The sequence below is a fragment of the Monodon monoceros genome, unplaced genomic scaffold (assembly GCF_005190385.1).
Source record: "Monodon monoceros isolate NGI ecotype Baffin Bay Population unplaced genomic scaffold, NGI_Narwhal_1 Super_Scaffold_20, whole genome shotgun sequence".
Classification (NCBI taxonomy): Eukaryota; Metazoa; Chordata; class Mammalia; order Artiodactyla; family Monodontidae; genus Monodon; species Monodon monoceros.
The window spans coordinates 29,210,597-29,224,478 of NW_021703777.1; the positions used below are offsets into that span (position 1 = coordinate 29,210,597).

General features: G+C 36.5%; 1 protein-coding gene across 6 annotated transcripts in view; it reads right to left on the reverse strand.

Annotated features, from left to right (window-relative positions):
- LRBA (LPS responsive beige-like anchor protein) overlaps positions 1–13,882 on the reverse strand; it is a 747,970-nt gene that overhangs the window by 31,211 nt on the left and 702,877 nt on the right. For 4 of the 6 annotated variants that reach the window (XM_029235039.1, XM_029235037.1, XM_029235038.1 and 1 more), the window contains 3 exons: positions 12,499–12,691; positions 7,922–7,984; positions 2,803–2,958 (listed from right to left, as the gene is read on the reverse strand). In XM_029235039.1, coding sequence (XP_029090872.1) covers positions 2,803–2,958; positions 7,922–7,984; positions 12,499–12,691 — 412 coding nt within the window. The remainder of the gene's footprint in view (positions 1–2,802; positions 2,959–7,921; positions 7,985–12,498; positions 12,692–13,882) is intronic. The other 2 variants (XM_029235041.1, XM_029235040.1) reach the window with 1 other exon arrangement.

Genomic DNA, 13,882 nt, shown 5'->3' on the forward strand with positions numbered 1-13,882 from the left:
AATAAAGTAGAAGGCTTTTGGAAAGGGGAAGGAACGTCATCTAGTTTAAGTAAAGTAACATGGCAGATGCTCTAGGAACCTAGTTTTTAAACAGGTAACACTTATATGAGATAACATGGTATAGTCACAAAGATGCCACACCTGAAGTCCGAGGAGTTGGCTCCAATGCCCAGTTCTAGCACCATTATCTATGCAGATATCAACAAGTTACTTACCCTTTCTTTTTTTTTTTTTTTTTTTTTTTTTACTTACCCTTTCTAAACCTCGGTTTCATCACCTGAAAAATGGAGCGAAGGACACCTGTTGTATCTCATAGGATTATTGTCAGGCTGACACAATATCATGTATGAGAAAGAAGGAATTCTGTAAATTCTAGGGAACTGTGTGACTACAAGAATTATTTTAATTATTAGTATTATATAAAAGGGAGGTTAGCTTTACTTTACAAATATTAATATTCAACGTCTTTTTAAAACGGTATGAAATGTCAACAAATTCAAAAAGCCTCAAATGTCAAAACCAAAGGCTGATATATATATGATCCCATTTTCTGACATTCTGGTAAAGGCAAAATTATAGGGATGAAGGCTATATCAGCGGTTCTGAGGGGGGTAAGCTGAGGGAAGGGGCTGACCACAAAAGGGCAGCACAGGGGGTTCTGGGGGACCTCAGCTGCTCTGCGTCTTAACTGTGGTGGTGGTGGCAGCTGCGTAACTGTATACAATGCCCAGACGAACAGAACTATAACCAAAAAAATCAATTTTACTGTATGTGAGTTAAAAAATAATTTTTTTAAAAAAATAATTTTTAATGTATAAAAAACAATATGCAATCTAAAAGAATGTTTAAGGAAAACTTGTGAGAGGATGTAACAATTTTAATCTGAAAGTTTGTGTGAGAAGGGACCACAGTTTGAGGTCAAATAATGCCAAGGTTGTCATTACCATAATAGTGAAAGAAAAGGTTAAAATTTAAATCTGATAATTAAATCAGAGAAAATTCATTATAATAATAAATATATTTTAGGAAAGCTTTTCAATCCCTATTGCATTTTTAAAGAGTTCCAGAGGAGTTTTAGATTCAATAGTAATCAACCTCACAGACCTAAACATCTAGTAAAAACCCAAATAATCAGAAAGACCTGAATGATAATGTTTTCTTTCTTTCTTTATTCTACAGAATAAAGATGGAAATTACGAGAAAATTAGATCAATTCCATAAAACAAAAATTAAACAGGACCATGCCTGAAAACAACTTCTAGGGTTTATTCTATGCACAGTACATATTTAACTATTTTCCCCTACTCTCTCATTGCTATTGTTACAATGCTATCATCAAAATATACCTAGGACAAACTCCTTGGATAACCAAGAATTAATTTTTTTTTTTCGGTACGCGGGCCTCTCACTGTTGTGGCCTCTCCCATTGCGGAGCACAGGCTCCGGATGCGCAGGCTCAGCGGCCATGGCTCACGGGCCCAGCCACTCTGCGGCATGTGGGATCTTCCCGGACCGGGGCACGAACCCGTGTCCCCTGCATCGGCAGGCGGACTCTCAACCACTGCACCACCAGGGAAGCCCAAGAATTAATTTTTTAATATGCTATACTTACTAAGGCAGGAGCATGGACTCACATATTTTATAGAGATTATTAACATAACTGAAAGATGATTTGCTGTAAAACAATTAACTAGAAATTTCCGTTTTTAAAAATTTCTTATCCCACAACATTTAATCAAGATATTTATTTGTAGATCCTTGTTTTAGTTGAACTATCTACTTCCACAGTATCTATCAAGTTCTAATGCATTAATATCTAATTTTAATTATTTTAAATATACAACTACATATTTACTATAAGTTTACTTCATCCTCTAACAGTTTCTAAAATACTTTAAAGAGACTCCATTAAATTTTTCAATGTTCTCAATTTCCTATATGCAAAAATATACAACCATTTACTGGACTGGATATTGTGTAATAATACTGATTTGAGTTTGGTTTGTCCCTTGGGAAGATGCATGCAAATGAATATACATACTTAAATTTTTTTTTTTTTTTTTTTTTTGCGGTATGCGGGCCTCTCACTGTTGTGGCCTCTCCCGTTGCGGAGCACAGGCACCGGACGCGCAGGCTCAGCGGCCATGGCTCACGGGCCCAGCGGCTCCGTGGCATATGGCATCTTCCCGGACGGGGGCACGAACCCGCGTCCGCTGCATCGGCAGGCGGACTCTCAACCACTGCGCCACCAGGGAAGTCCGATACTTAAACTTTTATATTTTTAACAAGACCTCCTGTCACACATAAAATCAGTAGTCAGCTACTTTCCTTCATGATGGTGTAGTTTTCAGCAAGATTCTGTGCAGAATTGTGTGGAGGCAAGATATCTGCTCCCAAGAAATACACTTAATGAGAATTTCCAGTAGGGAAAAAAATAACCTTCATATAACACTAAAGTGGGGAAATACACCTATAAGTATGTGCACTTGCCGTAAGATTATGCATATACACGTGCATATAGTATTTACATACCAGGATATGCTTTCGAAATGAATCGTTCATTCTGCAAGTATGAAGCTTGGGAGACAAGCCTACCAAAAACTGCCTCTTAAAAGCATTCTGAAGTTAACTTAATAATGGACTACAGAGTAGATTATTACTTGAAAGGAGAAAACTGTCTTTATTTCACAAATTTTAGAATTCTGTAATTTTTAGAGGGAAGAAGATGAGAAAGCATTCTCAAGCCTCTGAACATCACCTGTCATAAACTTTAGTTCACTGATGAAGAAATGATGAAGTTACCTGTGTCTGCAGAGTAGACTCGAAAACTCTTATCCCAGAAGCCACAGAGGAGAACATAGCGGTTGTCCGAAGTGATGACAAAGCACTGGGAATGCACTTGAATACTTTGGTCTAAAAGGTCAGTGATTTGCCTCCTGTGCATTCCTGTATTGCTGGCTATGAGAACAGAGGAAGAAAAAAAAGCCTCCTAAACCCACATGCGCAAAGAAATCCCATAGTTTGTCATACTGGGGGTTGGGGCTGAGGGAGGAGAGACAATACATTCCAGGATAAGAATATCTGATCTTTAATATTCAATATAGTAATATTTGAGAAACCAAGTAGGAAAACTCAATCTGATTGTCGGAAGAACAGGGGTAGCCAAATTCGACAGCTCAGTAAGAAATTCTGCCTAGAGGAAAGAAACAATAATACACTACAATTTTAAAATACATAGTATACAATTCTCAGAACATGCTCTCTAGCTCTTGGGCAGGACCAAACTAGATTAGAATCTCCAGATCGCATCACAGTTAGGTTTGTGTTTCTGACAATCTCATTACATCTACTGTCATGAGAATGGATTCATGTTGTGACAATCTATTACCTTTAACTTTTTGTCACAAGGAAGAGATACTAGAATATAAATGTCATATATTTGAAATATTGTAGCATCTTGTACTACTTTGGCTTTAACAGGTCTTTAATTTGACTACATGTGAACTCCCATTTCCCCTGTTTACAGCTGCACTTGCATGTAAGGAAAGGGTAAAATGACTATTTATTAAAGATACTTGTAATTGAAGAAGTCAAAGCATAGCACACTGCCACTTTCTTACTCCCGCAAGCAATAAAACAAGCCAGTCTGGCAGTGTGTTTTCAAAGCGCTACAGGGCACCTGAGATGGGCTTTGTCACAAGGCACAAGGTCAGACACAGAGCAACATCATGCACGTGTGAAGAGTAATAATCCTCCAGAAATACACTATCAAGTGTGTCATTATCAGCAAAGGAATTCTCACTGAGATGCCTTTTTTGGCTTTATGAAGCCAAACAGGTAGAAAGCTTTGTTGCTAGTGATCTAAGAGTTACTTCATCACCAACTTTCCAATACAAATTATGGTTCTTACACTGCTAAAGAAACTTGATCATACCAGACATGAGAACAAACAAAATAAATTTCTGCCTCTGATTATTATGTTCTTTGTACCATAGTTTGCAGTTTTTTGGGGAAAAAATACCATAGATGCACTGTTGATAAAAATTAAAAAAAGAAATATATCTATGTTATATTCATTGTATGTAGTAACTAAGTTAATACGGCCAATTCAATAGAAGGCTCAGAAAGTAATATGGAAGAAAAAAGTGTTCAAAATACTCTCCAGTCCTGTGCTGGAATACAGAGGAATAAAATATCCCTCGCCCTCATGGCATACGCAACACAGCAAACATATTCATATACATGTGAAATACTGCAAAATTCTGCTAGTGTCTGACTATACAACTTAACCATGTAGGATTATTAGATACTATTTGATAATAGGCTTCATATACTTTGGGGAGATTAATGGGCTAGTAAGTGATAGCGGTAGTAAAAAGGGCCACTTCTAGCCGAGAATCACTCCCTACCTCCTTCCACACAAAGGGAACTTGCTGGCAGATGAAAAAAGCTTTTATGTATCATAGTGTATCATGGAGAGACATTAGCATCTCACTGCAGTGAAGCTGTGCGATACCATTTAGTTTTTTAATTCCAAGAAACCTAGCAATTAAAGACAAGATATGTAGTATTTTCTATACTGGTTACTACAGTTCTTCATTCCACATGAAAATTATAACAATGTTTATTTTTGCCAATGTTTATATGACTTTCGCTCCTACGATACAAACTTCACTCATCTTTTTGGCATGATTTCCTGGCAGGACCTAATTTGACAGATCTGGGCATGTGCATAATTTTGAATTGAATGACCACAAAGTACCCATGGGTAAAGGCTGATGCCCCTTCAGCATTCAGATGACCTATTTTCCAAATAAGTGCTTACTTATAATTTAACACTGCAACCCCACATCCATCCATCCATCCATCCAATCGATATAATCTCCCAACTGCCTTTCCTTTATCTCTCTTTATTTTCTCTAGTAAACTTCCTAAGATTCCATACGGAAAGTATTTTTATTTGATGAAAATTAGGTATATTTGTCTAGATAAGCAGTCTTCAAACTGGGACATGCATATCCCTTGGGGTATAAGATTTCCCAAGGGACACACAGGCACAGATGGTTTTAAGGGAATCAATTTCTAGTTCCTCAACTTTCATATGTTCTCTTGCCTAAAACAGATTTGCCTGAGAACTCTCCTGTGAGTTTTCCTTTCTTACCTCCCTTTTTACATGCTCTTGTTCCACTAGACAGAATTTTACTATGGTGCTTTTATAGTAAAGCCCCATAGTAAAAAGGGGCCAATTCAAAATACTGATGTGATGCTGGAAGGTGAACGCCTAGGTATCAAATCATTCTGCAGGGCAGGTGGTTTCCAATTCATTGCTTTCTATAAAATGGAAGGAGGATCTAATCATGCTGTCAATTGATAGATCATTAAAAATAAGTTTCAGTGACAGATTGTTAAAATGGTTATTTAATGATAGACCGTAAAAGTAATCCTTAATAATACATCACTCTGTGAATTTCGTCACATAACTCAGAAAGAGTTCAAAGATTTGAATGACATTGTTAAAATAAGACTCTTTCCTTTCCCATCTATTTTCTTATGTAACATTCCTCAAAGCTTCCATCTATTAAAAAAAACCCAAAAGATTAGAACTGTTGACAAATTCTGTCTCATTCAGCAACAAATAATGTTTATCCATGAATACATGAACAGAAAAGCCCTATTCATTTCATTAAAGCTGTATTTCCTATTTCCAATAAATGTGTTTTATGTTCAATAATATTTATTAAAATTTTAAATTGTAATAAGTGTGTATTAATAATATTTATAATAACTCAATGCAGATTAACTTTTTGAGCTGAGCCTTATGGTCACAGGAAATTTCAATGTTACATTTACATACATATTTTTATTGCTGAAAACAGTATAGTAGGGTAATCAATTTTCTAAAGTTAAAATAAAATTGTGCAAGGAAAGTACAATGAAAATATAAATTCAAGATGAGAAAGGAATACGTAAAATTTTCAAATGTTAAAAGCTTTTTCATGCACTTTTTAAAACAGAAAATGCTGACTCTCAAAGTGACTTTGATATTTAGATTCTACTGGATGTATTTAAAATTTTATACACTATGCCAAAACAATAACCATTGTAACTACTTAAGCTTGTGATGATGTCACATTTAAACTTTCAGATGCCAACTTAAAAATGTGTGAGAAGGTACGTGGTTTTAAACAATTATTTTAGGGATACAGGAGCAAACAGTCTGAGGACCAATGATCTAGAGTAGGGAAGAAAACTATGGCCTGCAGGCTGAATCTGGCTTGTGCCTGGTTTTTGTATATAAAATTTTATTGGAGCACAGCAATGCTCAGTTGTTTATATATTGTCTGTGGCTGCTTTTGTGCTATGACAGCAGACTTAAGTAGTTGTGTCTGAGACCCTATGGCCCACAAAGCCTAAAATATTGACTATCTGGCCCTTTACCAAAAAAGTTCACCATGCCTTGTCTAAAGGGTCACAATTTCTGAATTAATTTAGACTTTATGCTATATGATATTCATTGTCAAGGTTTAAGACAAACAATGATTCTATACTTCAGAAATCAGGCTTTAAGTAGCATAGTAAATGGGTTTTATTATTTTCCTGACTCTTAAAAATTTACCCAAGTGAGGATTTAAGTTTTTAAAAAATATACAGCAAATCATATCTACTCAAAGCAAAATAAGATTTAGGAAGCAGGGTAGTAATTATCCTTCATATAGATAGTTACTTCTTAGATTTCTGCTTATATTTGGGGAAATGATGAAAGACTTAGTTTTGAGCTTAAGGTTACTTTAGTTCATCTTGATAATTAATCTGCAAATGGTGGTCATTTAGCTCTCCACTGAAACAATGGTGTTAAAGACAAAAAAAGGTGACATACACAAAGGGAACACCTTGAATTTTAAAATAATCAATGAGCTTATTCATATGCTTTATCTAAAAACTTTAAAATACTAACAAATTTACTTGTGCCAGGGCAATTTGACAAAATTGCAGGCCAAACATCCATGCTAGTAGCACACCCCTGCAGCTAGGTAATTAAGTTTTTTATTCTAAAAGTTATTGACTAAAATCTTCAATATCAAGGCTTAACACTCTTAGTGGGGCCACATTTGAAATCCCCACTATAGGCTGAAAAATGCTAAAGTGGAGATTTCAACTAACCTACTCAAAAAGCACAACAGCAATTATATATTCTAAGTCATCTGCTGCAGACAGTCATTTCATCCCAATGGCTCTTTCTGGGCTCCTCCTTTTTTCTTTTTTTTTTTTCACCCTGAACAAATTTAACCTCCAATGGCAATTTATTGGGCTGTAGGACCCTAGGAAAATGAATACAAATACCTTAACACTGCCATTGGCTGGGCCATATATTTCAACTTTGAAACTGCTCTGCAATTGCACATTAATCCCCTCAGATTGAATGGAGCGTCCAGGAAGAAAGGACTGATCTCCTTTAATGATGAAACCCTGGCACTACAGTTTTATTTTTCTCAACACAGTGCTGCTAAGAACCCCACTGTTATCATGAAAATTTCCCGAGCAAAGAAGCTCCATCACATTACTGGTACACCAATTCATCATAACGAGCCTCGCTCCTGCTCATCAACAAGTCTGAGTGATGAAAAGATCCAATATTATCCTGACAGAACTTCATGCGCATTCTCAATCACACATTATTACAGCATCCATATTAATTTTCAGTGACACGCGTCCTAGGCCTGTTCAAATTAGGCAAACCAACGAGGGGGAGTTGATGAAATACCAGCATAGCCACAGCTCATTGCATTCCAATTTGCATGCAAATGGTTTATCAGGAAAATTCCATTCCCAGCAACCAGCAAGTGAAAAACAACTGTAATCTACACTTCAGGGCCACCATACAGAGCTTAATGAATCGCAAAGAGAGAAGGAAGTGACAGACCTATGAGAGGATCGATTTCCACTGGCAGCTGGCATGGCTGGTCTTGTACAGCACCTTGATGAGCTGGAATTCACAAACGATAAAAAAAAAAAGCATTATTTTTCATATACTAAACTACATTAAAATGTGTAAGTCGAATCTCACGTGGAATTGTTTCTAACCTCCAAATTTTTCATACAGTTTTGTAAAATTTAAAGAAAAAAAATTCCAGGTGCTTCTATGGCTAGCTTATTAAACATTTATTTTAGATTAGTGCTGTTCTGAGCATGTGCCATCAGCAGTGGCTCCAGTCCTAGGCCATAAGCTATAGCAGATGCTTCACTGGCAACCTCTGATTCTGCAACAAAACAAAATTAAGTGGTAAGGCGCACTGAAAACAAAATGTGACAACCATCTGCTGACTGTAGCAAATACTATTTTTTTGTTACTTCTTAAAAAGGCAGTTTTGAATGCTGCAGCACAAAGGAGCCACAAAAACGTCAATTTATGATGGAGAAAGGGAAAGCTCTAAGTCAAGGAGCATTTAATGTTTCATCCATCACGTAAAATCAATCAATTGAAAGTTTGAATAAAAATAAAGAAAGCTATCTGCAGATAAATGTTTTAGTTAAATGCATTTGGCTGAAATGTTTTCCTAAAGATCTGATTGCAGTTTTAAAAAAACTTTTACTAATATTTAATATTTCCATAGTTTCAATTTAAAAATACTCTGAGAAGCAAATGAGTAACAAAAATCAATCCATACTAAGAACAGTTTGTTTAATTCTCAGAATAGTTCTAAAGGTTCAGATGTACTTATATTTTGTGATTGAAAAGAGATTCGGTAGGCTGTTTCCCTGTGAAAGGCAGAAGGACCTGAGGTGGAGAGGAAGTGCTGTGAGAAGCAGGAGTGACCACTGGCCAGCTGTGCAACCTTAGGCAAATCAGAAGCCCCAGAATGAAGGGTTTAGAATAGATGATCTTTTTCAGCTTTGTAAATCTGACAGTTAAATTCTCGGTCCTTTTCCAAACGATTTTCCTCCAATAACTCAGCCATTCAATCTGGTCCGCATCTGCCTTTTATAGACTCGTAAGCATTTAAACTACTGCTTGGTTGGAATTAGAGCTCTGCTTAATATCATCAGACACTAAGGTTAAGATGATATTACTATCATCAGACTTTAGGAAGTCTTTCTGACTGTCCTTGAGGGGCTGAAAATAAAAATGGGATACATCCCAATGTGTTCATCAGATTAATTCTAAATTTCTGATGTTAGCGCTTCCCCTCTTAGTAAATGCCAACTTTTCAAGGCTTTTTCAATGATCTTTTGGAAGATCGTTAATACTGATAAAATAACCTGAGTAAGTACAATATTAGCACTAAAAATTAGAGTGGAGTATGTATAAGACATTAAAGTAGATGAAAAAAGGAAGGCATATGACTCCCTCTTTTACTGAAGGTATTGTCATTGCTGATTACTAGCTCTGCCAGTAAAGAAATCACAGGGCACATACAGGGAATCATCGGGGAAAATGCACCACAGCCTCTGATTTACCCAACAGGGCCATTTACTTCCAGTAATACCAGTGCCAATCAACACCAGTACCTTGAGAAGTTTTCGCTACGACTTTGAGAATCTGGGATCATAGAAACATTGAAACCAGACTGTCAGTGAAAGAGATTTAGGAGGTTAACTATCTTTGGTCATGCCTCAAATCCCAGTTCTGTCACTAACTGCCTGTGTGACCTTGGGAAAATTATGTTGTCTCAGTGTTTCAGATTCCTGCTCTGTAAAACAGGTTAGATGGGTTAGGTTGAACCACATGAAATCACCAATACCTGACTTTCTGACCTACAGAAATGGCAATTTCAACCTAAATACAGAACCTACATCCTAAGGTTGTTGAGGGGATTCAGTGAGTTAATATGTGTGAAGTGATTAAAACAGTATTCAGAACCTACAAAATGCTCTATAGACATTAGGTGCCATTATTTTATTGTTTCAGAGGCTCTGCAAGGTCCTTTGAGTGAGATGGAAGGATAAAGATGATTTTTCCCCTAAATCAGGACTCAGACACTGCACTGACAGGAGCTAGCTGTCTAATCAACAAGCTATGGAAATCACAGAACCTCAGAAAAGAACCAGAATCTAAACTAAAAAAAAAAACTGCAACATGAATTTGATATTCATTGAAAAAGAAGCTGTTAGGAAGTTTTGACATTTGTTTTAAATCAAGGCGTACTGACAGGTAAAGGCAGCACAACACAGGATGAAAGATCAGATTTATGTAAATAAACATACCTGAAATGAGGCACAAATTTAACAAAATGTATGCTTAATATTTTTAGGTGTAGGTGTATTGAGAATTGGAGATCACACTGTAGAAAGAGAATCACCTGTGTATTTCCATATGTTATCATTCTTTGTAATTTATCTGGTGAAGAGTTGCTGTGTCGTACTATAAAGCCAGAGGATGGGGACAAAAACCACCAGTGACACGAGGTACAGACCCAAAGAAAGCCCACTAGGGAGAATTCTAGGCAAAGAATTGGCAAAACGTATGCAGTCTCCCAAGCTCTTACCTTACAGAAAAGTGAGCTTGGGCTCAGAGCAGGTGGATGTACCATATGTGGTACTCCAGCAGAGGGATGCGGCCCCCAAATCACTTTACAGATCTATAGAAAAGTGTGGAGTAGGGAAGAGAACAGCTGACAATCAAGTACTGATACTAAGGGGAGCCCAGGGAAATGGGCTTGCTCCAAAGGGGTGTGTCAGGAGCTCAGTCATCAGTGCTGAGGGAGAGAGCCTAAGTATCAGCTGGAGACCTAGCAGCCCTCTGGTTGAGCCAGTTCAGTTCCTGCTGAGCTAGCTCATTGCTAGCCTAAGACCAAAGACAGGGGTGGAGAGTGCTCAGGGCTTTCTAGCAGTTGAAAAGTTTTGTCCCTCCTCACATGTACTGTCACTCTGTTTAGACTGAAGAGGTTCTCAGAGCCACCACAGCCAGCCACCCAGGATAAGCATGGTTTGCAGGGGCCCTTAGGCCACACACACTGGTGCTTTTGCCAAGCTCTAAGGGTAACTGCACACAGCAGAGGTAGATCCTCTGGTGTGCATTGCAGAACACACCGTCAGCATGTTCTTCTTCTAACGAGTCGTATTTAGAGAAAGAAACAAACAAAAAAGAAATCACAGTTGTTAATCAAATTATAATCTTTGGTCCCAAAATATAAGTATGTCATCTGCATACACATTTACCTCTGTAAGATATGTTCTTTTGAAGAAAAGGGACTAAAAGGGCCTAATAATAGAGATACTATACCTGCCTTGATTTCTACTTTCTCTACTGTTATGAAATCTATTCTCTAATCAAATATCGCCATTCATTTCATTTCTAATGGCCAGGAAAACGGCTATATTTAAGAAATTCTGATACCAATCACAGATTCGTCATGATGCATACCATATTACATTATTGAACATAGTTAGCGCACCTACTTTTTGTTTGAACATCAATTCAATCCTGTTCCATTCTAAAATCTCTTTCATTTAATTTGGCATGAGGCCCTTGTTCAAGAATTTATATTTGTGCAACCATTTCAGGTATTATAATGGGTAGTGCTTTATGCACATTTTACAGATTTAATAGCAAGTTAACAGACTATTAAAATCTATCTTTTAAAATTTCCTACCTAAAACAATGGCTTGGGAAGAAAAGCCTATAATCTCCAGGACTTTAAAAGATTTTCCTTCTGTAAAAGAAGAATTTCTAACTAGTGGCCAAAAGGAACAGTGCTAAATCCAGATCCCAACATTCCTGTTCTAATGAGAGACAATAAATCACAGAGGGGTGATCATAAAATTTGAGTCAGAAAACTTGGGTTCAAACCTGGCTCTGCCACTGACTTGCCATATGTTATACTGAACAAGGCAAGCTCCCTGGGGCTCAGTATCTTTACTGGTAAAATGTGGGCCTAGACTGGACGAACTCTCATGTCTCTTCAAATTTTGACTGTTTGTGATTCTGATGGTTATTTCAGTATCTTGCCATTAGTTACCCTAATTATTCAGCACTTAATGAAAGAACAGAATGTACTTATGGGTTTGTAATATTTTAGCTGGGTAATTTAAGTGTTCTTTTTTCTATCATCCACAACAAATACTTCCATGCCATGTACAAAAAGGCACATAGCAGACAATCAGAAGTGTTTATTGAGCAGATGAATAAGTAGAAAAAAGAGGAACATCTGATAAATAAATACATACTATTTACGGACACAATATAGAATATCATTATATGAGAAATAATATTTATCTCCAAGGAATAAAGACAAACCACCAGATGCCAAAGAAGAGTTTGTTTTTTTTTGTTTTGTTTTGTTTTGTTTTAAAGAGTTTATGTTTCAACTTTTGTATTATATGCCTCAGAGGGAACTTTACTTTAAACCTTTCAAAGTATGTTTAATTTTGATTCAGACTAATGCTTGAAAACTAAAAAGCTTAAATGTTGAGATATAATATATTTAGGTGGATATTAAAATATCTTTATACAGTGTTCAGCAGTTATACTATGCCTTATAAGGATATTTCTTTACTTACCCGGAAGGTTGTGCCACTTGTTCACGGCAAATAGCCTGTTAGCAGTGACTGTGATCACAGCGGGAGTTGCCAACCCAGGCTGGGTGTTGGCTGCCACGTGAGTGACAGGGGAGTTGGAGGGGAACTTTAGAACCATGATAACATCCTGCTGAGCTTGGTCTGTGAACATCAATGGACTCTGCAGGAGGAGATACTGTTGAGTGGGCAAGACAAGATCCAAATATACAAGAAGGAAAAGACAAGGAAAGACAAGAAAGAAAGGGTGCAGGAAAAGAACAGGGAAGACCATGTTAACACAAGTTGCAAGTGAGAGCACAGTGAAGCAGAAAGGCTTATAGAAACAGCAATTAGTATTTGTTTGGTTTTCACGTATGTCATTAGTTGAATTTCTAGGTGATTGAAGTAAACTACATTAACAGAAACACTTTAAAAATCCATAAATTTTATTAACTCCCTTCCCCACCCAATTCCCATGAAGAACTAAAAGAATGATTTGATTTCAATTCTAAATAGGCAAAGTATTGGGGATTGTGTTAAACCATTCCAATTGCTATTATGTGTCAAGTATTGATACAAAAGAGAGAAAAAAAAAAGGAATGAGACTAGGCAATAAGGCACAAAAGCAAGCCATGGTAATTTCCAAAGATCATCAAAAGTTGTGCTGAGTTAGCATGAAGATTTTGACAACTAAATAATGAGATAATTAATTAACAAATATATTTAAAAATAATAGCTGTACAGCATGCATGTATTATTACAGTAGAGAAATAATTTATGAATTATTTACACACAATAACTTATGAATTATTACACAAACTTAATTATAAAGGTGTTTCAAAGCAATGCATAATTAAATGTACTTGTAAAAACAATATATTTATGTAGTGTACCAAGTCATAAACACTGCCCTATTATAATGCAAATGCCACTGCTTTCTGCTGCAGCTAAGGATAAAGAGAGATAGCTAGATGCGCCCCTCCCTCTTGGTAAAGAAACTAAAGCTCAAGACTTTTGATTTCTCCTTTGAAAAGCAAAAAGTAACTGAAAATGTTAAATAAAACATTGTCTGTTCTAATAACTAGCAACAAAATAAATCTGGAAGACTACTAAGATTTAGAACATTCCTACAAACCATATGTCATAATCCAAGACATACATAACAGCACTCTGATTTATTGGCTTTATTTACACTTTGTGGTAGGATGCTATCATACAGTAATTGCACTGTGCGTTTTCAGCAAATCTCCTCTACCATGTCTATTTTCTAATAGCTGATTAGTATCATTCAGAATTGAAACACTTTGATGAAGTGCTTCTGGCTGCTTTCCTCTTGCCATATTTCAAAACACCAGGTATATGTAAATGTGTAGGCACATATATTTAA